The sequence below is a fragment of the Aythya fuligula genome, chromosome 23, assembly GCF_009819795.1.
Source record: "Aythya fuligula isolate bAytFul2 chromosome 23, bAytFul2.pri, whole genome shotgun sequence".
In the NCBI taxonomy this organism is placed as follows: domain Eukaryota; kingdom Metazoa; phylum Chordata; class Aves; order Anseriformes; family Anatidae; genus Aythya; species Aythya fuligula.
Window position 1 is genome coordinate 126,512 of NC_045581.1, and position 25,811 is coordinate 152,322.

At 43.4% G+C, this 25,811-nt stretch overlaps 1 protein-coding gene and 1 long non-coding RNA gene across 2 annotated transcripts in view; both read left to right on the forward strand.

Moving 5' to 3' along the window:
* The window catches only part of KDM1A (lysine demethylase 1A), a 52,707-nt gene that overhangs the window by 20,443 nt on the left and 6,453 nt on the right, over positions 1–25,811 (forward strand). The window contains exons 8-17 of the mRNA XM_032202098.1: positions 507–588; positions 2,241–2,335; positions 6,303–6,445; positions 7,356–7,446; positions 8,447–8,581; positions 16,399–16,472; positions 17,793–17,904; positions 18,288–18,420; positions 19,158–19,345; positions 19,757–19,871. Coding sequence (XP_032057989.1) covers positions 507–588; positions 2,241–2,335; positions 6,303–6,445; positions 7,356–7,446; positions 8,447–8,581; positions 16,399–16,472; positions 17,793–17,904; positions 18,288–18,420; positions 19,158–19,345; positions 19,757–19,871 — 1,168 coding nt within the window. The remainder of the gene's footprint in view (positions 1–506; positions 589–2,240; positions 2,336–6,302; positions 6,446–7,355; positions 7,447–8,446; positions 8,582–16,398; positions 16,473–17,792; positions 17,905–18,287; positions 18,421–19,157; positions 19,346–19,756; positions 19,872–25,811) is intronic.
* LOC116497986 lies at positions 22,848–25,623 on the forward strand. The gene is made up of 2 exons (XR_004254147.1): positions 22,848–24,167; positions 24,251–25,623. It is a non-coding gene; the product is annotated as an uncharacterized LOC116497986 (long non-coding RNA).

A 25,811-nucleotide genomic window follows, 5' to 3' on the forward strand; every position in this document is an offset into this window, starting at 1 on the left:
ACCCTTTTTTTCCCCTGTTTCTAAAATGGTCTGTTGATACGTGGTTGTCGTCTTGATTTATAGTTGGCTCTTTGGCAGAAAATAAATATGAAAAATTGTGAGATGGTGTTCCTGACCCTTAAATTTAGTTGTTGGGCACACTTGAATCATTTCTAGGGTAGGTATTGGGATTTGTGGTAGGAAGTGGAGGGAGGTACATAACTTTAATAAGTGCATTGGCATTGAAAGACTTTTCTTAGAATCACAGTTAAGTCTAGCTGTACAAGTCAGTGTTAGACTTCTCTTAACTTTTTTAATGCAACTTCAGCATTTTATCCGTTAACTCAGGCAAATCAATTGAGGTCAAGTATTCATTTGCAGAGCTTCTTTAAAAAACAAATCTGTTCTGTTTATTGAACCTTTGGCTATGAGAATGTTTAGTTCATGTTCTGTAGAAGGTTGTGATGATTTAAGATGAATATGCTGAATGTGTTACCAGGTTTTAATACATTGTGCTTTTTTAAAAGGACCGAGTAGGAGGAAGAGTTGCTACGTTTCGCAAAGGGAACTATGTAGCTGATCTAGGAGCAATGGTGGTAACAGGACTTGGTGAGTTTTTCAAAGTAACCAGGGGGGTGCAGAGGAAATCTGCAGGTCAAGATGCTACAAATCTGAATTATTACGCTGTTTCAATTACTAGCCAAAATAATTGTGTTTCTTAACACCAGAACTAGAGGTTCTTGTTTGACCTCTTTGGCAGTTAGAATTTTTCATCAGTGATTTTTCATAATAAATGTGAGCTCACGCCAGAAGTTGAGATTTTTATTTGGTGCCCTAGGTTTGATTGGTCACTGAAGTTGTGCTGGTGCTTGTTATGTCATTGAGCTGTTGTAAAAGCATTTTACTTAGTTTGCTCATGCTTAGTGGAATTCTTTCCTCTTTCCTTGGCTTGCTATCCTTTTGTGTGTCTGTTCCTTTGCCTAGTTCCTATAAGATGGTATCTCCACGGGGTACACTGCACTTAATGGGCAAGTCTTTATAAAGCTGCTGTACTCAGCTGCCACTGGGCCTCTGAGCTGAGGTCCAAGGACTGAATCACTAGGTAACTTACCTGTCTTGTAGTTAAGTCTGTATTAAATTGCATATAGAAACTTTTTCCAGAGTATTGAATTCGCACACTCATGGTAAAACAGATTTAAGGTTTCCTAGTGAAAGACTAATATTTTTATATTTAATTCATCATGAGTGTTTCCTTCCCCAAAAGAAGCTATCCTTAGTACTGAACTTGAATCAAATCTTGCTGTACTGAAGGAGATAGCAGATAGTTTGTACGGTAGCCTTCATGTTTCTGAATCTGGAAAGGAGGGATAACTACTGAAAAAGTTAAAATTCAAGAAGGTGAAAGACTGAAACTGTGGGGTATTTTCTGTTTTTGTTAGTTTTCTTTAGCAAGTAAACTGTGGAAAAACTATTTTTTGTAGTTCACCAAGTACCTTCTAGGTGATTGAATTTGAAACACTTGAATTTACTGAACCTACTTAAAAACATTGTTTTGCTTATTGGTTGCATCTCTAATGACAAGAAGATATTAGTGTGGCTTAAATTCCCTGTGGGTTGAACTAATGTTCCAGACTGGTCAGTTTGCAGAATCAGAGAACATTGCAAAGCTAACTTTGCAAAGCTTTTACCCAAGGTTTACTTTGTAATGTAAATCCATGTCACTTCTTCTCCCCTGTATGCCATTTCCTATTTGTGTCAGTGCTTTCCCTATCCTCTGCCATATTTACAGGTGCTTAGAGATTTCTGCCTTCCTTGTATTTCTACATGGAATCTTAGATCTTCTAATATTTTTATTTACACATCTTCCAGGTAGAGTTGGTGTGCATGGTTCATCTTCATACATTGTATTTACTAGTGTTGCTTGCTGTTGCTCCACTATGTTTTTAGGGACTGAATTCTTAATGTTACATGTCAGCAGACTCATAAAACTCCCAAATTTACTGTGCAATTGTAGAAACTTTCCTTTGTTCTTCAAACACCATGTGGACATTTTGAAAACATAGCTATAAACTCTTGATCTTGCTAAGGTTGCTGCCACTCACTTTTATAATCAACATTTTGACAATTGTTCCTTAAGTGTTGGTGGGCAGGTGTTGTTTTTTTGTTTTGTTTTTAATTTAAAGTAGTTTATAGTGTGATTTTTGTATTTAATTGCAGACAGACTTTTCAGAAGTACTCTAACTGTACAAAATGTTTTCCAGGAGGAAATCCCATGGCTGTAGTCAGCAAACAAGTGAATATGGAATTGGCTAAGATCAAACAAAAATGCCCACTTTATGAAGCAAATGGACAAGCCGTAAGTCTGATACTATTTTCATAAATCTCTTAAAAAGAAATAGTATCTCAAATGTATGTTTTCTGCCTATTGATCAAGCATGAGTAGCTTCTAGGAAGAGGCAGGGGTAGTAATGAAAACATGTGCCTTCTTGAGGCAGTGTAGTAGTATTTTAGCATATCTGCACTTGTTTTTCTAAAAGCTGTTTTTTCAGGTTAGTTTTTAACTTTGAGATTTCAGAGATTTTGTGGAAACCAAACTCCTGTTTGTTTTTCCCTCCCAGTCCAATTACTTTTTTTCCTTATGCAATTGTCTGTCTCTCTCTTCTGTGAAAGAGTTGTCTGCTGTGCTGGGCCTCTACCTTTTCACAGAATCACAGTATTGTTTAGGTTAGAGTGAACTTCTAGAGGTCATCTGGTCCAACCCTTCTCAGGCAGGACCACTTAGAGCCACTTGACCAGAACCATGTCCAGACAACTTTTGAATATCTCCAAGGATGGAGGCTCTACAACCTCTCTGAGCAACGTTTTATGGTGCTCTATCACCTGCACAGTATGGAAGTGTTCAGGCAAACTCTTGTGCTCCCTGGTTTGTGCCTATTGCCTCTTGTCCTGGTACTGGTCACCACTGAGATGAGCTTGGCTCTGTCCCCCTTGCACCTTCCTTTCTGGTATTTATAGACATCGATAAGATCTCCCCGAGCCTTTTCTTCGCTAGGCTGAACAGTTCCGGGTCTCTCAGCCTTTCCTGCCTTTCCTCATAGGAATCATAGAATGTCCCAAGTTGGAATGGACCCACAAGGATCATCGAGTCCAACTCCTGGATCTGCACAGGTCTACCCAAAAATTCAGACCATATGTCAGAGATCATAGTCCAAACACTTCTGAAACTGACAGGCGTGGTGTTGTGACTACATCTCCAGGGAGCCTGTTCAATTACGTGACCACCCTCTGGGTGAAGTGCCTTTTCCTAATATCCAAACTGAAACTACACTGTCACAGCTTGACTTCATTCCCTCAGATTCTATCACTTGTTGCCAGAGAGAACAGATCGGCACCTGCCCCTCTGCTCCCCGTCATAAGGAAGCTGTAGACTGTGATGAGGTCTCCTTTCAGCCTCCTCTTTTTCAGGCTGAACAAGCCAAATGACCTCAGCTGTTCCTCGTAAGTCTTCCCCTCTAGGCCCTTCACCATCTCTGTAGACCTAGGATAGATTCTCTAGTCCTTTAATCATCTTTGTAGCCATTCACTGGCCTCTGTCCAGTATCTCCATGTCTTTCTTGTACTGGGAGATCCAGAACAGGAACATACTACCTCCAGGTGAGGCCTCAGCAGTGCTGAATACGGCGTAACTTCCCTTGACGTGCTAGCAATGCCTTGGCTAGTGCAGCCCAGGTTGTTATATACAGGTAGTCTTCTTTTTAATGCTGGCTTATGTTCAATTTGGTGTTCACCAGGAACCCCTGTGTTCTTTTCTGTCAAGCTGCTTTCCTGCTCAACAGACCCAAGCATGTCCTTGTACGTGGGGTTCATCCCTAAGTGCAGGACTTTGTAGACTTTGTACTTCTCCTTGTTGAACTTCGTGAGGTACCTATTAGCCCATTTTTCCAGCCTGTCAAGGACCTTCTGGATGGCAGCATGACTCTACAGTGTATCAGCCATCTTCTCAGTTTTGAATCATCAGAAAACTTGCTGAAGGTATGTATGTATGCTCTGCCCTGTCATTAATGACAATTGAACATAACTGGACCCTCTAGTTACTAGCCTACAACTAGACTTTGTGCCACTGATCACAATGCTTTAGGCCTAGCCATTCAGCCAGTTTTTAACTCACATCCATGTCTGCCTGTCCAACCCACAGACCAACAGCTTGTGTATGAGGATATTATAGCAGATCTGAAGTGCGGGTAGGGACTAACCTCTGCTCTCCTTTCATCTATCAGGTTAGTCATTTCATTGTAGATTTTTATCAAGTTGGTCAGGTATAACCTCACCTTGGTGGATCCATGTTTGACTACTGGTGTCATTCTTTGTGTGCCTGGAAATGGTTTCCAGGATTAACTACTGGGTGCCTCTATCTCACATTGTGATGACTCACTGTTTATACCTGATGGCCCTGTGTGGCTTAAGAGTTGGGTGGACCAGTTTCATTGTAGGCACATCTGGCTTCTCAGTGTTGGTGGTGGTGAACGTGTTTTGCACTTGTAAGCCCTTAGGTGGTGCAGGTGTCTTCCGTTTGGTGCCAAAAGTCAGCAGTTTCCATCCTTCATCTTCAGAGTTTATGCTTGCTTCAACAATGGGCACAACACTATCAGGGTCTTTCATGCAGCTGGGGTCACAGGCTTTTCAAGCAATAACAGAGAAGATCCTGTTTATTTATATTTATTTTCCTCTGAACACTGTGCAGCCTGTTTTCTTCCTCTGGGACATCTTTCTGCTTAACAGCGTAGCTTCACCAATATGGCATATCTTATGCAGGACAGGGCTATCTTTCCTTGCCTCAGAAAGAGGCCTCAGGGACCTGGAGGGCTGCATCTGCCATCTGAAGCTCTGTCTGTGTTGAAGTCTTCACCCTATCATGCATAGCTCCTCTAACACTTGTGAGTGGAAGAAGGGTCTGTACTATGTTACCACCATATCTGAAACCGCCAGAGATAGGTATTCAACTGTAGGCCCCGTTCTGCACAAGCTGCTGCATTTGCTGGCTGTTTCTGCACTTCTGTTGTTGCTGCTACTGTTTTTCCCTGAAATAAGTCCGTTCTGGCTGTTGTACTTATCTCTTGAATTATAAAGAAATGACTAACCACTGCCACCTGGTTGAATGCATGCAACAGTTCAGTAATAGTATTCTTGAACTGGGATTCACAATATTAATTAGCTGTATTTCTGTCCTCTGTAATGTCTGGCTCCGTGAACTTGTATGTATCCGGCTTGCTTAAGTTGTCCCTAATTTGTTTTTTCTCTATTACTGATTGTACTTCTCCCTTCACACACTCTGTTGCTAGGAAGAGAGACTGAAGGCCTGGGAGCAGAACTTTACTCATGATGACTGAGACAGAGAAATTGAATACTTTAGTCTTCTCCACATCCATTACCACAAGATTCCTACTAGGTTCAGCAGTAGGTCTTTGTAGTCCTTGATAACTTTCTTTGTTTTTGCTGCTGCTATGTCAGCTCTTTTGCTTAACATCTCAGTTTTGACTCTGGATCATTTCTGTTTTTTTGTCACGCTATCTCTGCATGCTTGGGCAATGATTCCTCATTCCTCACAGATGGCATGTGTTGTTAAAATAGATACTTAAACTCAAACTTGGAAGATGGAGCTTTAAATGATCATCACAATTACCATCAGTTTCTTGAAACTGGGTCTCTAATTTTAAGTTTCAGTCTCAAAGAGAGTTGCCCGATGCCTCTTTACCCAGTAAGGGTATTATGAAAGAGACTGTTGCTGAACTCACCTTCCAACAAGAAAATCTTTGTGTGTCTATACATTGGTTTGATTTCATTGTAGAAGAGAAGTTGGTTATGGTAATCATTTGCCAGCTCTTCTTGTAGCTATTTGGTCAGACATCCTGGCAAAGTGCTTTTATGTTGTACAGACCTTGGTGTCTGGCCATCTGAGAGAGCTAAGGTTATTAAATTTATTTTTATAAGTGCTGTTTTGAGCCACTTCTTTGTTATATTCTTGAAGGTTCACCCTAGTTAAGGACAAGTCATACGTTCGTACAGTGGTGCCAAGAAAAAAGGTATCTGCACCCAGCCTTGCTCATTCCCCTGATTTGAGGAACAGTAGCATTTTGAATTTTAGGTATGAGGTGGTGTGAATTTAGACTGTACTAGAGAAAGTAACAGAATATTTCTGTGGTTTCTGTTAAAATGTTCACTACTACTGCAGCATCCTGTCTGAGACAGGCTGAGAGCTTTTGTGACCTATATTTTTCTCCTTACTTGTGAGTAGGTTATCACAAACTTTCTTCTTTGACTCCTAGGTTCCAAAAGAGAAAGATGAAATGGTGGAGCAAGAATTCAATCGTCTGTTGGAAGCCACCTCTTATCTCAGTCATCAGCTTGATTTTAATGTTCTCAATAATAAGCCTGTCTCCCTAGGTCAGGCTCTGGAGGTTGTCATACAGTAAGTGACTTTGTTCTTCACAGTAGAATTTTCTATTTTACAGAGGATTGTCCAAAAGAAATATGAAATAATTTGATGCTACTAGCTGTTTGTTTGCTTCTAGGTTCTTGTTCACATGTTTCTTGTTTAAAGTAGCGAATATTTTGTTAGAAAGCTTCCTGACAGTCACTACTACAGTAACTGGTAGTGGATAATGACTTAATATGCATTGGCGTACTTACTACCTACTTACTAGGCCTGGAGTGTCTTCCCTTTGAGGAAAGACTGAGAGACCTGAGTATGTTCAGCCTTGAGAAAAGAAGACTGAGAGAGGATTTTATTAATGTTTACAAATATCTGAAGTGTGGGAGACAGAGGGACTTGGCCAACCTCTTTTCAGTGCTTTGTTGGGGACAGGACAAGGGGCAGTGGGCAAAAAATGGAGCACAGAAAGTTCCGCACCAACATGTGAAAGAACTTCTTTACAGTAAGGGTGACAGAGCACTGGAACAGACTGCCCAGGGTGGTCGTGGAATCTCCTTCTCTGGAGATATTCAAGGCCTGTCTGGATGCCTACCTGGGCAACTTGCTCTAGGGAACCCCTGCTTTGGCAGAGGGGGGTGGACCCAATGATCTCTTGAGGTCTCTTCCAACCCCTATAATTCTGTGATTCTGTGATGCTCCAACTGAAAGGTAATGACACTTATAATATACTTTTTAATAACATCAGGCAACTTCAGGCTTGTGTTTTAGCCAGTCAAGTATCATTTATTTACAGAAATTTTTGTGAAATTTCTGGTTCCTATACTAGTATTTACTTAAAATATCTTATATGCTTGTATGCATTACACCAATGAGATTATAATAATGAGATTTCTTAATACTGCTGGGATTTTATACTGAGCTGACTCTCACTTTCTACCTATTACAGATTGCAGGAGAAACATGTGAAAGATGAACAGATTGAACACTGGAAAAAAATTGTGAAAACACAGGAGGAATTGAAAGACCTTCTTAACAAGGTCAGGTTTTGTTCAGTGATGATGATTAGAACAGGAAGCTAGCTCTATCTTCCTCTAATGGCAAAATGTTCCAAAACAAACCTGAACAATAAAAAACAGGTGTTGTTAATGCTGTTCTTAAAAATATCTGTTCATTTAAGGCCTGCCAGGAAGCACTGTTATCGCAAAGGAGCACCAAAAACTTCTTAAATTCATGCTGCATTTCTAGTCTTCAATTTTTTTCTCTTCCTTTTCAGAAATAATTAGGGAAAGTACCTAACTTTTTACATAAAAGGGCAATAAGTGCTGCAAAAAAAAAAACTTTTAAAGAAATTAATTTAAATAGAGAGCTAACATAAAAGTTGAGTAGTTTTCTCTTTGTGCGAGAGGATTTTGTCCCCATATGTAAAGTGGAGCACATGTTTGAGCAGAAGACTGTAAAATGTCAAGCTGGGAAAAGAAAGGGAGAAGACAGACGTGATCAAACAGTGTTGTGTCATAGCTTCTCTTAGAGACTTTTGATAATGACTAAGGCTCTTGGGGGGGGTGGCAGGGGGAATAGTATTTTAAAATGTTGTGTTTGGTTACCAATGGGAATAACTGTGAAAACAGCTTGAAAATTAAGTGCTTTGAGGAGAGGATAATCGAATCTGTGATTTGTAGTGTAGAAACACTGTCTAGGCCATCTCTGGAGTCCTACTTAGGATGTTTTTAGTTGGAGTAAGTAGGATCTTCTCCACGGAAGTTTCTAAAATGAAATATGTCTGAGGACAGCTGATTTTGTTCTTCATTTGCAAAGTGTTTTGTTAGAAGTCAGTGATGTTGGGTTTAAGCATGTTATTTTGAGGCTGGTGGTATCTATTTTGGCTTTGTGGAGGTAGAATTGCATATAGGTAACATCTGGAAATCCCTGTTATAATGGCATACTTTGAGATGAATATCCATTTTACACAGTAACTCCTATGAAATCTACCTACTCTCCTTATTTTCTTTTTCCCTTTTCCTACTACACCTTAAAAAGATGGTGAATTTAAAAGAGAAGATTAAAGAACTCCATCAGCAGTATAAAGAAGCATCAGAAGTGAAGCCACCTCGGGATATTACAGCAGAGTTCCTTGTGAAAAGTAAACACAGAGATCTGACTGCGCTTTGCAAGGTAAAGGATGATATACATGTGGCATTTAATCATAGGATCAGAGTCATAGAATATCCTGAGTTGGAAGGGACCCACAAGGATCACTGAGTCCACCTCCTGGCTCCACACAGAATCAACCAGAAATCAAACTCTATGTCAGAGAGCATTGTCCAAATACTTCTTGAACTCTGACAGGCTTGGCACTGTGACCACTCCCTGGGGAGCCTGTGTTAGTGCCCAACCACCCTCTCAGTAAAGAACCTTTTCCTATTTCCTAATAACCAACCTGAACCTCCCCTGTCACAGCTCCATGCCGTTTGTTCCTTTGGGTCCTATTGCTGGTCACCAAAGAGAAGAGATCAGTGCCCGCCTATCCCCCCATCCTTGTGAGGGAACCATAGGCTGCATTGAGATCTGCCCTCAGTCTCCTCTAAGCTGAGCACATCAAGTGATTTCATCCACTCCTCATACATCTTGCCCTCTAGACCCTTCATCTTGGTAGCCCTCCTTTGGACGCTCTATCCAAAACTGAACACAGTACTCCAGGTGAGGCCACAACAGAGCAGAGCAGAACAATCCCTTCCCTTGACCTGCTAGCAATGCTGTGCCTGATGCTCCCCAGGATACAGTTGGCCCTTTCAGCTGTCAGAGCATGCTGCTGACTCAGATTTAACTTGCCATAAAGCAGAAACCTCAGATTCATTTCTGCAGGGCTGCTCTCCAGCCTCTTGTCCCCAAGTCTGCATGTGTAGCCAGGGGTTGCCCCTTCCCAGGTGGAAAATCAGCACTTGCTCTTGTTAAAATTCATGAGGTTAGTGATTGCTAGCCCTCTGACTTGTCAAAATCTCTCTGCAAGTGCTCTCTACCCTCAAGGGCGTCAACAGCTCCTCCTAATTTAACGTTGTCTGAACCCTTAAGTCTTTGAAGACTTCAGCAACCAACTAACATTATCTGATATAAATGCTCACTCAAATACAGCACTCTCAGAGAATGTAGTAGGGCATAACTCTGGGTTATAATACTGATAATAAGGCTGTATTTAATATCTTAGTTACCTGTCCTTTGTGTTCTTGATGGAGAGTATTAACATTTTGAAGGCTCAGTTTTATGTATCCATCTATGCTGGATCACATCTGAGAGTATTTAACATGTTGAAGGCTAAGTTTTAGGTCAAACTTGATTGTAAGTACTACTTGGTCCCACAATAGTCTGGAAATAAAATCTGTATTTGAAGAGAGATGCTCTTCCTCTAAGATGAAAAAGCTGGGTAGAGAGAAGACTTTTACTCAGGAAACCAAAGACTTTACACAGCTCTATCTTGACAAGCCAAGTGTGTGTGTGTCTTAAAAGGAAGCCCTAGAAACCCTTCTTTCTATGGTGAAGACATTCTATTAACCTAGGTAAGATGGAATCATAGATCATTTTTCAGCTGCTACTTCATTAGAAAATAAAAATCTACTTGGAGTCCAAATGTGTTTGGGCTATTCTAGTCTCATGGATATTTCTTTTCAAGTCTATTTTTTGTCAGCTAGAAGAGTATAACAGATCTTTTCCAACTGGTAATACAATCCACAGCATTTATCAATGTCACATGATGCACTGAGAAGTCAAAATGGCTTCAATGGAAAAGAAGAAAATTCAGGTATTTACTGCGTTTTTAGTAAAGACCTCCCCCTTCTGTCCCTGCCCCACCCATGTCAATAAAGAAAAGTACTAGTAAGTCTGTTGTCGTACAAGATTGGAATGTGTGTTTTTGTTTTCTCTTCTGGCTAGGCCCTGAATAAGTGGGGATCTAGGTTCTTATATAGTGAAATTGAGAGCAGACTTCTACATTCTTTCGCAGTTCTTTCATGATTAAAAAAAAAAAGTGTTGAAAGTATTGGTTTTATAATCTGGAAAAAGAGCTCAGTTTATAAAACAAAGTAAGATAGCACTAGTCTGTACTTCATCTGTAACCTCTGATCAGTATGCATACAATGTGTGTGTGGTCAAAATATATTTTTAATTACAAATAAGTACATCATTCCCCCCTGCCCCTTGCTCATTTTCATGCTTTCTTAGTGTTGAGTAGTGTGTCAACTATGTGAAAAGCAACAAAGTAAATAGCACCCTGTCCTGTTCTGAGAAAGTATACTTTTAATTAGTGAATCTCATTAAATATACTCATCCTACTGATTAACTATTCTTTCATCTTGCTATCACCAGCAAAGCTTATTACTGCATTTTGGTACTTCAAGTCTGTGTGGAGTAACCTATCTAGATTGTGTGGCCATACACCGTGGCTAGTAAGACTACATAAATCTAGGATGGAGTTTCTTGACCTTTTTTTTTGCTGTTGTTAAATGACTTATACAATGCAAATATTTTAAAATAGGATTCATATCTTCTCCATATATGAATGAAAAGTTCTAGGCTTCCAAGTCAGCTATTCATCATGCTGCTTAAATATTTATTTTAGGCTGAGTGACATTTGTTCTTTCTCTTTTTAGCTAACAAAGGGAGATAAGATTTAAAAATTTAGCCAAGGAAACCTATTTTTTTAGTTGGATGTTGAGATTGTATAGTATAACAACAAGTAGATTAAAAGCACTAAAAGAAACTGGAAGCAAGTTCTTTTTATGCTTCTTTTGCCCTCCCCCTCCTTTTTGTTTTTAGGAAAACATTTTTCTTTAGTTCTAGGATGTGTAAAATGACCCTAGCAAAAGGGCTCTTAAGAGAATGAATGTGTTCAAAGTAGGGAGCAAATACAAAAATCTTACTACCGTTTTTGCTTCCTTTGTTTTCTATTATCAAAAGGATTAAGCCAAATCCCACTCAAGGAATTTTAATACAAAAAAAAATCTGTAGCCATTGACAGTAATTATTTTTGTATGTATTTTGAAGAAGTGTTCTGATGCAGGAAACAAAACCTTATCCATGCAGTAGCTGAAATATTTTGTATTTGGCTGTAGGATGTTCCACATAGATGTTCAGAAATGATAACCAGCCAGGTGTTCCGGCCTTCTTATCTATGTGGTCCTCCTCTGGACTCATTCTAATAGCTCCATGTCCTTCTTACGCTGGGGGCCCCAGAGCTAAACGTAGTACTCTAAGTGGGGTCTCATGAGAGCAGAGGGGAAGAGTCCCTTCCCTCGCCCTGCTGGTCACGCTTCTTTTGTTGCAGCCCAGGATACGGTTGGCTTTCTGGGCTGCAAGCACACATGTCTGGCTCACGTTGAGCTTCTTTGTCCACCAACACCCCCAAGTCCTTTTCATCAGGACTGCTCTCAATCCATTGTCTGCCCAGCCTGGTTTTGTGGTTAAGGTTGCCCTTACCCAGATGCAGCACCTTGCACTTGGCCTTGTTGAACTTCGAGGTTTTCGCAAGCCAACCTCTCAGGCCTGTCCAGACCCCTCTGGATGGCATCCCTTCCCTCCAGCATGTCAACCGCACAACACAGCTTGCTGTCATCAGCAAGCTTGCTGAAGGTATACTCAGTTTAACTGTCCATGTCACCAACAAAGGTGTTAAATGTCACTGGTCCCAGTACTGACCCCCTGGGGAGTATCACTTGTTACTTATCTCCACTTGGACATAGAGCCGTTGACCACAAATCCTTGAGTGCAACCGTCCAGCCAATTCCTTACCCACCAATTGGTCCATCCATCTAATCCACATCTCCCCAATTTGGAGATGAGTGTGTTGTGCAGGACAGTGTCAAATGTTTTACATATGTCTGGGTTGATGATGTCATTTGATCTTGCCCTATTCACCAATGCTGTAACCCCGTCATAGAAGGCCACCAGACTTGTCAGGCGTGATCTGCCCTTAGTGAAATAATTTTGGCTGTCACCAATCACCTCCTTTTCCATGTGTCTGAGCATAGTTTCCAGGATGATCTGCCCCATGATCTTGCCAAGCACAGCGGTGCGACTGACTGGCCTGTAGTTCTGCATGTCTCTTCCTTTTGTCCCCTTTTAAAAAATGGTGGTTATGGTTCCTCTCTTCCAGTCAGTGGGATCTTCACCAGACTGCCATGACTTCTCAAATATGATAGATGAGATTAAGGCAGGGAGATTGCTCAACAGTTGCTGTGATGAGTAAAACAGTGTCAGGGAAGATTAATTCAGTGCTAATTGATAACAGAGTAGGGCAGTGAGAAGTAAAAACATGTTCCCTGCACTCCACTTCTTCCCCAGCTCTGCCTGGACTCCTCTCCATTGGCTGCGGATCTGGCTTGGTAGTCTATTCCATTGGGTTGCAGGTGGACAACCTGCTCCACCATGGTCCTCTCCACAGGCTGCAGGGAAATTTCTGCTCTGGCAGCTGGAGCACCTTCTGCCCTCCTTCACAGAATCACAGAATTTCTAGGTTGGAAGAGACCTCAAGATCATCGAGTCCAACCTCTGACCTAACACTAACAGTCCCCACTAAACCATATCCCTAAGCTCTACATCTAAACGTCTTTTGAAGACTTCCAGGGATGGTGACTCCACCACTTCCCTGGGCAGCCAGTTCCAATGTCTAACAACCCTTTCAGTAAAGAAGTTCTTCCTAACATCCAACCTAAAACTCTCCTGGCGCAACTTAAGCCCATTCCCCCTCGTCCTGTCACCAGGCACGTGGGAGAACAGACCAACCCCCACCTCGCTACAGGCTCCTTTGAGGTACCTGTGGAGAGCAATAAGGTCACCCCTGAGCCTCCTTTTCTCCAGGCTGAACAAGCCCAGCTCCCTCAGCCGCTCCTTGTAGGACTTGTTCTCCAGGCCCCTCACCAGCTTCATCGCCCTTCTCTGGACCCACTCAAGCACCTCGATGTCCTTCTTGTAGCGAGGGGCCCAAAACTGAACACAGTACTCGAGGTGCGGCCTCACCAGAGCCGAGTACAGGGGGACGATCACCTCCCTAGGCCTGCTGGTCACACTCTTTCTTATGCAAGCCAGGATGCTGTTGGCCTTCTTGGCCACCTGAGCACACTGCTGACTCATATTCAGCTGACTATCAACCATCACTCTCAGGTCGTTCTCTGCCTGGCAGCTCTCCAACCACTCATCTCCCAGCCTGTAGCTCTGCTTGGGGTTATTGCACCCCAGGTGCAGGACCCGGCACTTGGCCTTGTTGAACTTCGTGCAGTTGACCTCAGCCTATCGGTGCAGCCTATCCAGATCCTCCTGCAGAGCCTTCCTACCCTCAAGCAGATCGACACACGTGCATAGCTTGGTGTCATCTGCAAACTTACTGAGGGCGCACTCAATGCCCTCGTCCAGATCATCGATGAAGATATTAAAGAGGACCGGCCCCAGCACCGAGCCCTGGGGAACGCCACTAGTGACTGGCCTCCAACTGGACTTGACTCCATTTACCACGACTCTTTGGGCCCAGCTATCCAGCCAGTTTCTAACCCAACAAAGCGTGCGCCAGTCCAAGCCAAAAGCAGCCAGTTTCTTGAGGAGAATGCTGTGGGAAATGGTGTCAAAAGCCTTGCTGAAGTCAAGGTAGACCACATCCACAGCCTTTCCCTCATCCACCCAGCGTGTCACTTTGTCATAGAAGGAGATTAGGTTCGTCAAGCAGGACCTGCCTTTCATAAACCCATGCTGACTGGGCCTGATCGCCTGCTTGCCCTGCAAGTGCTGCGTGATGACTCTCAAGTGGATCTGCTCCGTGAGCTTCCCTGGTACTGAGGTCAAACTGACAGGCCTGTAGTTCCCCAGGTCAGTCCTCCAGCCCTTCTTGTAGATGGGTGTCACGTTTGCTAGCCGCCAGTCAACTGGGACCTCCCCCGATAGCCAGGACTGCTGATAAATGATGGATAGTGGCTTGGCCAGCTCCTCTGCCAGTTCTCTCAGTACCCTTGGGTGGATCCCATCCGGCCCCATCGACTTGTGCACATCCAAGTGCCGTACCAGGTCACCAAACAGTTCTTTGTGGATAGTGAGGGCCACATCCTGCTCCCCATCCCCTTCCACCAGCTCAGGGTACTGGGTATCCAGAGAACAACCGGTATTGCCGCTAAAGACTGAGGCAAAGAAGGCATTAAGCACCTCTGCCTTTTCCTCATCTCTTGTAACTAAGTTTCCCCCCGCATCCAGTAAAGGATGGAGATTCTCCTTAGTCCTCCTTTTTGTGTTGATGTATTTATAAAAACGTTTTTTGTTATCTTTAACGGAAGTAGCCAGACTGAGCTCCAGATGAGCTTTGGCCTTCCTAATTTTGTCCCTGCACAGCCTTGCTACATCCTTAAAGTCCTCCCTAGTGGCCTGCCCACTTTTCCAAAGATTATAAACCCTCTTTTTCCTCCTAAGCTCAAGCCACAATTCTCTGTTCAGCCAGGCTGGTCTTCTTCCCCGCCAGCTCGTCTTTGGGCACGTGGGGACAGACCGTTCCTGCGCCATCAAGATTTCCCTCTTGAAGAGCACCCAGCCCTCCTGGACTCTTCTGCCCTTCAGAACCGCCTCCCAAGGGACTCTACCAACCAGTGTCCTGAGCAGCTCAAAGTCAGCCCTCCGGAAGTCCAATACAGCAGTTTTACTGGTCCCCTTCCTGGCCTCGCCAAGAATAGTGAACTCCACCATTTCGTGGTCACTCTGCCCAAGACAGCTCCTGACAATCACATCCTCCACCAGTCCTTCTCTGTTTGTGAAGAGAAGGTCTAGCGGGGCACCACCCCTGGTAGGTTCACTAACCAGCTGCATCAGGAAGCTATCTTCCACACTCTCCAGAAACCTCCTAGACTGCTTTCTCTGGGCTGTGTTGTGCTTCCAGGATATGTCAGGGAAGTTGAAGTCCCCCACGAGTACAAGCGCTGAAGATTTTGCAACTTCTGTCAGTTGCCTGTAGAACTCCTCATCCGTCTCCTCATCCTGGTTCGGCGGTCTATCACAGACCCCAGCCAGGACACTAGCCTTGTTGTTCCTGCCAATCCTAACCCAAAGGGACTCGACCTTGTCATTCCCAGCCTCGAGTTCTACAACCTCGAAAGACTCTCTAATATAGAGAGCCACACCACCACCCCTTCTGTGCTGCGTGTCCCTTCTTGAAGAGCTTATAGCCAGGCATTGCAGCACTCCAGTCATGAGACTGGTCCCACCATGTCTCCTTGGTGTCTGCAGGGCTGTTTCTCTCCGTTTCTCATTCTTCTTTTCCAGATGCTGTTGTGCAGCAATTATTTCCTTTTGTAAATATTTTCTCTGAGACACAGCCAGTGTCTCTCAGTGGCTCAGCACTGGCCAGTGGAATGTCCTTTTTGGAGCTGGCTGGAGTCTGTCTCTAACATGCAGTACCTTGTGGAACTCTTCTCACAGAGGCCATCTGTGCAGCCCCTTGAAACCAAGACCTTGGCGTGTAATCCCAATACAGAAAGAAAATGATTTTATACAGTTCTATTGTAGGTTTGTTTGATGGAATTCTGGAGGAAAATTGAACTAGATCATGTATTTGCTTTTTGTAAGGTTACATCTGCCTTGGAAAACTCTACATTTAATATTAACTATAGTCTTTTAATAGAGAAATAAGAATAGAAATAATATTGTGTAGTATGAAAGAGCTTCCAGTACTGTAAGAAAATTCTGTAACTATTATGGATCTTCATGTTCTTCAGATGTGAGCATGCTAAAATGTCAGGAATCTAAACACTACTTTTTTTCTGCAGTGCGACGTAAGTTTCTGCATATCTGAACTGCAGAAGGGCAAAATAGGTTGATTAAATGTTGAGAAAATAAAAGACTTGATTTAGATTCCACTGAAGCTCATCAGTCTTCCACTTCCATCTCTTATAATTAATCCAGTTTGATGCTACATGTTTCTAAGTCCTTTTGAATATGAACTGATTTTAACGTTAGCTTTTAATCCTATGTAGGAGTATGATGAATTGTCAGAAACACAAGGAAAGCTGGAAGAGAAGCTACAAGAACTTGAAGCCAATCCACCAAGGTAAAGATATGAACTATAAAAATGAATACTTAGGAAAGCATGAAGATTTTTGCTTGTTTTACTTTCACAGTATATTAAAAAAAAAAAGCCATGTTTTTCTTTTAATCATGGTAGTTTGCACAAACGTGAAGTATGAGTTCCCTCAGTTTTAGAACTTTTCTTTCTTGGTTGTAGAAGTCATAGAATTATAGAATATCTCGAGTTGAAAGGGACCTACAAGGATCATCGAGTCCAACTCCTGACACCACACAGGTCTACCCAGAAATTCAGACCACACGACTAAGAGCACAGTCCAAATGCTTAAACTCTGACAGGCTAGGTGCTGTGACTACCTCCCTTGAGAGCCTGTTTCAGTGCATGACAACCCTCTCAGTGAAGAACCTTTTCCTGATACCCAGCCTGAACCTCCCCTGTTGCAGCTTGACACCATTCCCTTGGGTCCTATCACTGGTCATTAAAGAGAATAGATTGGCGCCTGCCCCTCCAATCCCCTGTAGTCCACAATGAGGTCTCCCCTAAGCCTCCTGTTTTCCAGGCTAAACAGGCAAAGTGATATCAGCTGCTCACCATAAGTCTTCCCCTTTATGCACTTCACCGTCTTAGCAGCCCTCCTTTGGATGCTCTCCAACAGTTTTACATCCTTTTTGTACCGTGGTGCCCAGAACTGCACACAATACTCGAGGTGAGGCCTCACAGTGCAGAGTAGAGCGGGACAATCACCTCCCTCGACCAACCATTAATGCTATGCTTGATGCACCCCAGGATACAGTTGGCCCTCCTGGCTGCCAGGGCACACTGGTGGCTCATATTCAGCTTATCAACCAAAACCCTCAGATCCCTCTCTGCGGGGTTGTTCTCCAGTGTCTCATTGCACAGTACGTGTGACTCAGGCCAAAAGAGGGTGGTTCTTAGGATGTATTACAGCAGTAATCCTTGCTGTAACCAGTGCCTGATCTCAAGAAGCCTTTCAGATTTGAAATCCTTGTCAATGATAGCATACCTACTCTGCTTATTTTGACAAACGATGGCAGATTATAAGGATGTACGTTGCTCTATTATGACTCTACTAGTTTTTTAGTTTTTTGTATTTATGCTACTTAACACGTGATTTATTTAACAGTCTTCATTTCTGAAGTTTTGTTTCCAGCTTCATTTAGTATGTTATATAAGAGTCCATCTTTGAAAATGTGATTTTGCTGTTTTTTGGCATTTTTAAAAATTTCTCCTCTAAGAAGGGACTGAAACAAATTTTCAAAAACAGTGCGTTTGCATTCTGCTCTGGCAAACTAAATGTCTTTTGTATTGCATTTTTTTTTCCAGTGATGTCTATCTGTCTTCAAGAGACAGGCAAATACTTGACTGGCATTTTGCAAACCTAGAATTTGCTAATGCTACGCCCCTCTCTACACTTTCACTGAAGCACTGGGACCAGGTAGCTAATTAATGTATTTGTTCAGTTATATACTAAAAACTTATGCTATATTTATTTCACTCTCATGGAAGTTCCTTTGTGTTAATGGGTCTAAACTCTTGAATGGTATCTGCTTTTATGTAGATACTGTTCTCTTACATGGCTGTTATTTGCTGATGATATTCCAGGAAGCTTTTTATTAGTGCTGAAACTTTCTATAATAATGCTGTCTCCTGAAAGCTTCTGTACTGATTACTTGACTAATAAAATAAGTTTTCAAATTCTTCAGATTTCCCTTTGAAAGTTTTTATTGAAAACATTTTGCTACTGTTCAGAGTTGCTGATTGTCTATTGAGTGATGTGATTTTGTTATAAATGCATGCTTTTACACATCTTTGTTTCAGGATGATGACTTTGAATTCACAGGCAGTCACTTGACTGTGAGGAATGGATATTCCTGTGTGCCTGTAGCCTTAGCAGAAGGGTTGGATATTAAATTAAACACAGCGGTTCGACAGGTTCGCTATACAGCTTCAGGTACATGAAACCACCTCTTGAAAGCTGCTCTGAGGAAGTATAATCACAGAAATGCAGTGCTTTTGTTTTGATCTTATAAAACCTTTCTATCATATTTTAGGTTGGAAAAAGCCACATTTCTTGTTCGTGTTTAATTGTGTAGGAAGCTTCTAGGGATTAATAAATCTTTGTTTCTTGCTTGTTTCTGTGGCTGCTCTGAATCTGTCCTTTTCAGCTGGATTTACTGATATGTAGGTTCACTTCATTGGGATTGAAGATTTTGGAGTAAGAGGTCTTCGACTGCTTAAGGTACCGCAGGCTCTGGTATTAGGAGTGTAACTAGATATAAGATGGACTTGAATGGAAGGAATACACCTTTTCATTGTTCTTCAAAACACTGGGCTCAAGAAACTGTCAGCTGGGAGAGTAACTCAGTGATAGGCTCGTTCTCTACTTGGTATTTAGTTATACATATATTTAAATCTCATTTATTAGTGTAGATTAACCTTTTAGCCTAGTGTGGCCATCCTTGGATGCATTGTAAATTCTGCTTTTTGGTATTCAGCTATGTGGCCAGTAAGATTTAGTTGCCTAGAAGTTACATAAAGCTTGTGTAATGCTGTCTCTGTAACCTAAGTGTTTTCTGATGTGGATATGTTTTTATGGTGGTTTTATTTTTTTTTTAATTTTATGTTGAGGCCTTTATAAGGCCTTTTATTTCCCAGTCTATTAAATGACTTTTCCTCTCCTTTTTCCAGGCTGTGAAGTGATAGCTGTAAATACCCGATCTACTAGCCAGACGTTCATTTATAAATGTGATGCCGTGCTATGCACTCTTCCCTTGGGAGTATTGAAACAGCAGCCTCCGGCAGTACAGTTTGTGCCACCTCTTCCTGAGTGGAAAACTTCTGCAGTGCAGCGTATGGGATTTGGCAACCTCAACAAGGTCAATTGGTCATTGAGGGAACTGCAGGCAGACCAGGGCATGCAGCAGAAATGTTTATGGTGGATGAGAGGAAGGATGGATGAGAGGGAAGGATGTTTCTTCCACTCCTGTTTGCTAGACTTTGATGCTGAAAATTATTTGAAGAACTGTAAAGGACTTCTCTATATGCTATGTAATTTGTAAGCAGTAAAATTTGTCAAGTAGGTTGACATGGCACATATGTTGTAGCTTGCTAAACAGGTTATTAACTTATGAAACATGATAAAGGTGTAAGCTTTTATGTATTAAGCATGTGCACTACATATTCTCTAGATTTTCCTTCCTTGACATTTCCAGTGATGCAAATCAGTTGATCTCTTTATTTTTATTTTTTTCCCTGAGCTCCTAAGTCTTTTGATTCTTTGTTTATAGGTTGTGTTGTGTTTTGACCGTGTCTTCTGGGATCCAAGTGTCAATTTGTTTGGTCATGTTGGTAGCACCACCGCAAGTAGAGGAGAACTTTTCCTGTTTTGGAACCTGTACAAAGGTAGCTCTGATGCATTTCTACTTTTGCCAGTGTCTTATTTGTATGGTTTCAGATCTAGAAAAGAGCAGTTCTTAAGATGTTGTTAGTGTTCACATATGGATATGAGAAGGTAATACTTCACAGAATCACAGGATAGTCTTTGTTTGAAAGGACCTTAAAGATCACAGAATATCCCAAGTTGGAAGGGACCCATAAGGATCATCAAGTCCAACTCCTGACACTACACAGGTCTGCCCAAAACTTTAGACTATGTCACTAAATGCATAGTCCACTTGCTTTTTAAATTCAGACAGGCTTGGTGCAGTAATTGTGTCCCTGGCAAACCTGTTCCAGTGTGCAACCACCCTCTTGGTGAAGAACCTCTTCCTGCTGTCCAGCCTAAATTTCCCCTGCCTCAGCTTAGCACCACTCCCATGGGTCCTATCACTGGTGTCTACAGAGAATAGGTCACCTGCCTCCCCATTCCCCCTCGCGAGGAAGTTGTAGACCACAATGAGGTCCCCTCTCAGCCTCCTTTTCCCTAGGCTGAACAGGCCCTGTGACCTCAGCCGCTCCTCATGTCTTCCTCTCTAGGCCCTTCACCATCTTCATCGCCCTCCTCTAGACATTCTCCAACAGTTTAATGTCCTTCTTGTACTGTGGTGCCCAGAACTGCACACAGTACTTGAGGTGAGGCTGGACCAGCGCAGAGTAGAGCGGGACAGTCACCTCCCTCGACCAACCATTAATGCTGTGCTTGGTGCACCCCAGGATACGGTTGACCTTCCTGGCTGCCAGGGCACACTGCTGGCTCATATTCAACTTGCAGTCGACCACAACCCTCAGATCCCTCTCTGCGGGACTGCTTTCCAGTGGCTCATCGCCCAGTCTGTACATATAGCCAGGGTTGCCCTATCCCAGGTGCAGGACCCAGCACTTGCCTTTGTTAAACTTCATATGGTTGGTGATTGTCCAGATCTCTCTGCAAGGCCTTTCCACCCTCATCAGAGTCCACAACTCCTCCAGGTTTGGTGTCATTGGCAAATTTGCTCAAAACACCTACATCCAAATCATTTATAAAGACATTGAAGAGGACTGGCCTAAAATGGAGTCTAGAGGGACCCTACTAGTGACCGTCTGCCAGCCAGATGTGGCCCCATTTACCACAACCCTTTGAGCCCTGCCTGTCAGCCAATTGCTCACCCATCATATGTTTTTGCTAAGTTGTATGCTGGACATTCTGTCCAGTAGGATCCTATGGGAAACCATGTCAGAAGCCTTGCTGAAGTCCAAAAACATCACATCAGCTGCTTTCCCTTGGTCAACTAGATGGGTGATCTTATCATAAAAGGATATCAAATTTGTTAGGCAGGACCAACCCCTCATGAACCCATGTTGGCTGGGACCAATGACTGCATTGTCCCCCAGGTGTGCCTCAATGTCAAGAATCATTTTCTCCATAATTTTACCAGGCACTGATGTGAGACTGGCAGGCCTGTAATTGCAAGGGTCTTCTTTCTTACCCTTCTTGAAAATCAGCATAACATTTGCCAGCTTCCAGTCTACTGGGACCTCTCCAGATTCCCAAGATCATTGAAAAACAATTGAGAGAGGTCCCACGATGACATCAGCCAGCTGATGAGATCATATAATTCCAACCCCCCTGCTGTGGGCAGTGACACCTTCCACTAGACCAGGTTACTCAAAGCCCCATCCAATGTGGCCTTGAACACATCTAGGGATGGGTCATCCACAACTTCCCTGGGCAACCTGTTGCAGTGCCTCACCACCCTCATACTGAAGAACTTCTTTCTGATGTGTAGTCTGAATCTGCCCTCTTTTCTTTTAAAGCCATTACCCCTAGTTCTATCATTATACTCTGAGGAGTTGTTGTCATCATCCTGCCCCCCCCTGCTTTGCTGTAGGCCTCCTTTAGTTACTGGAAGGCCACTGTAAGGTCTCCCTGGAGCCTTCTCTTCTCCAGGCTGAACAACCCCAACTCCCTCAGCCTGTCTTCATGTGAGTGGTGCTTCAGCCTCTTGGTCATCTTCATCACCTTCCTCTGGTCTCATTATAATAGCTCCATGCTCTCCTTGTGCTGGGGGCCACAGAGGTGAATGCAGTACTTGAGACGTGACCTACCAGGGCTGAATACAGGGGGACAATCACTTTCTTAGTCCTGCTGAATACACTATTCCTGATACTAGACAGGATGCTGTTGGCCTTCTTCGCTACATGAGCATGCTGTTGGCTCATACTCAGCTGACTCTTCACCAATAGCCCCAGGTCCCTTTCCAAGTGGCAGCTTTGCAGCTACTCTTTCCCCAGCTGGTAACATTGAATAAGCGCCTGAAATGCAGGACCCAGCACTTGGCCTCATTGAACCTCATATAGTTAGCCTGGGCCCATCAGTCTAGCCTATCCAGATCCCTATGTAGGGTCTACCGACCCTCAAACACTCTCTCCTATCTTGGTGTCATCTGCAGACTTAATGAGGGTATACTTGATCCCCTTGTCCAGATCATTTATGAAGTTATTGAAGACAACTGGCCCCAATACTGAACCCTGGGGTCACCACTAGTTGACTGACCTCCATTCACCTCCTTAACTCCATTCACCACGACTCTTTGGGTCTAGCCACCTAGCCAGTTTTTAACCCAATGAAGAATATACCCTGTCCAAGCCTTGAGCAGCCAGCTTCTTCAGGAGAATGCTGCGGGAAATGGTGTCAAAAGCTGTACTGAAGTCTAGGTAGCAGCCTAGCCTTTCCCTTGCCCACTGAGTGCTTCACCTTGTTGTAGAAAGAGATCAGATTCAGGACATGCCTTTGATAAACCCATGCTGACTGGGCCTGATCATCTGGTTGTCCTGTCAGTGTTGCATGATGGTCCTCAAGATAATCTTCTCCATGAGCTTCCCTGGCACAGAGTTGAGACTGACAGGCCTGTAGTTCCCCAGATCCTTCTTCTGGCCCTTCTTGTAGATGGGCGTCACACTTGCTAGCTGCCAGCCAACTGGGACCTCCCCTGATAGCAAGGACTCTGCTGATAAATGATTGAAAGTGGCTTGGCGAGCACTTCTGGCACTTCCTTCACTACCCTCAGGTAGATCCCATCTAGCCCCATAGGATTGTGTACATCTAAGTGTAGTAGCATGTCTCCAGCCATTTCCTTGTGGATTATGAGGGCTTCATTCTGCTCCCTGTCCTTTTCTACCAGCTCAGTGGTCTGAGTACCTAGGAAACAACTGGTCTTGCTGCTAAGGGCTGAGGCAAAGAAAGCATTAAGTATTTCTGCCTTTTCCTCATCTCTTGTCACTGTTTCCCCTCACATCCAGTAGAGGATGAAGATTGTCCTTAGTCCTTCTTTATTTGTTTGTGTATTTATAAAAACAGTTTTTGTCTTTGACAATAACAACCAGATTAAGATCCAGTTGGGCTTTGGCCCTTCTATAACTTTCTCCCTGTACAGCCTCACAACATCGTTATAGTCCTTCTGAGTGGCACACCCCTTCTTGTAAAGGTCATAAATCCTTTTTTTTCTTCCTGAGCTCTCGTCTCGACTCCCTGTTTATCCAGGACTGTGGGTCTTCCATGCCAACTCATTTTTTGTCATGTGGGGATGACCTGCTTCTATGTTTTTAGGTTTACGTACTTGAAGAGTGTCCAGCCGTCCTAGCTAGACTCCTTTGCACTTCAGGACTGCCTCCCAAGAGACTCTGCCAACCAGCATCCTGTTAAGGAGGCTCTTCCAAAGTCAAAGGTGGCAAGCCTGCTCTGCTCCCTCCTCAGCATCTTCTGAATCTAGAACTGCACCATTTCATGATGACTGCAGCCAAAGCTGTCCCTGAGTTTCACATTTACCCCCCTAGCCTCTCAGAATGAGATCCAGCGTAGCACCTCTCTTCATTGGCTCTTCTATCATTTAGATAAGGAAGTTGCTATCAGTGTATTTCAGGAACCTCCTGAATTGACTTTGTCCTGCCGTGCGGTGTTCTTTCCAACAGATATAGGTGTGGCTGAAGTCACCCGTGAGAACCAGGGCTTGTAAATGTGAGGTTGCATCTATCTGTCTATAGAGGGCCTCATGTGCTTGATCTTCCTGACCAGGTGGGTAGCAGATCCCCACTGCAATGTCACCTGTCCCTCTCCTCCCTTTTATCATGGCCCATAAACTCTCTGGCAGTTCCTCATCCATCTCCAGGCAGAGCTCCAGGCACCCTTCTCACCTCCCCAGCCTGTTCTTCCTAAAGAGCCTGTATCCTATCATAACACTCCAGTCGTAGGAGCCATCCCACCACATCTCTAGTGCCAATGAGGTCTGTTCTTCCTAAAGAGCCTGTATCCTATCATAACACTCCAGTCGTAGGAGCCATCCCACCACATCTCTAGTGCCAATGAGGTCAGAGCCCTGCAGGCATGTGTATATCTCTTAACTTGTGTATGTCTCTTGTTTATTTCCCGTGGTACATGCACTAGGACCACATACACATCAGACTGTGAGGAACAGGATGGATTGAGGTTCCCCTCCCCTGGCAACCCTAGTTTAAAGCCCTTTTCACCAGCCTTGCAAGCCTATGACCGAACATGCTCTTTCCCATCTCTGATAGGTAAGCCCCATCAGCCCTCAGCAGACCAGGTTTCTCAAAGCGAGTCCCATGTTTTAGGTAGCTGAACCTGTCTTTAGCACCAGTCCTGCAGCCATCTTGATTTGCCAGATCTGACTGGCTCTTTCAATCCCCACCTGTTTGACCTGTGCTTCTGGGTCCATTACTGCTGCTCCTAGGGCTCTGTATTGTTTCTGGATGCTCCTCAGACTGCTCCTGGCTGCATCACTGGTGTCCATGTGAAACATTAGCAGGAGATAGTAGTCCTTAGGTTTCATGAGGCTTGACAGTCTCTTGGTGATATCCTTGATACAAACCCCTGGTAAGCAGCAGACTTCCCTCAAGAGTGGATGGGGTTGGTAGATGGGCATCTCTGTATCTCTCAGAAGAGTCTCCTACTAGTATCACCTCTCACCTTTTCTTAGTAGGACTAATTATTACATGAGGAGCAGAGTGGGCTTCCTTACTCAGCTCGACCTTCCCTTCAATGAGTCTTTCCTTTACAGCTTGCAGAAGGGTGTAGTGGTTCTGTAGGGGCATCTCAGGCTTAGGGGCAAGCCTCTCCCTCCAGCTGGTCCTTGTGGTTACGAGCTTCCACTCTGGAGTTATTTGCCCCCTTCCTTTCTGTGAGAGCCGATGATGGAGTTTTGGGCTGTTTGGCCATAGACTGTTGGTCCCCTGCAGTCTGTACTAGGAGCCAGCTTTTGAGTTCCTCATCAACCTCCCTGATACTATGCAGCCTTGTCACTGACTCCTGCAGCTCAGCCACCTGCTCCAGGAGGTCCTTCACCTGTTTTCCTGTAGGAAGACAAACGGAAGCAGAAAGCACCACTAACTTGCAAACGGTTGCCCGGTAAATTAGGGCAGAACGTGGTTTGCCAATGCTGTGAATTCCAGGCTATTTCTGTTAAATTGTATTACTTCCCATCAGGTCAGGTGGCTGAAGTGGGAAAAATCAATTACCCTTTCTTGTGGATAGGTAGGTGGTAGTTAACATGATTGCACTTTGAAATACTGTTGTAGAACTGACTGAATTTGTGTAGGTGTAGTCATTTATTTCTCTCATATTCTAAATTTCTGTAGCCATAGTGTTTTGGGCAGAGACTACTTAAACTGATAGAACAGATTAGAGAGCAATTGTTAATCCAGAAATGAACAAAAAAAAAAAGCATAGAAGGCTCACAGCACATACATTATTAGTTCTGTGGAAGTTCTTCAAAGGGCTTTTGTCAGAAGATCATTTGATAAAGGCTTAAAGACTGGGTGGATTTATGGCAGGAATGGAGAGAAATTCAGGTAAAATGATAGCATGAATTTGTGCTGCTGATGGGTCACCTGTTATAGCTTACTCAAGAA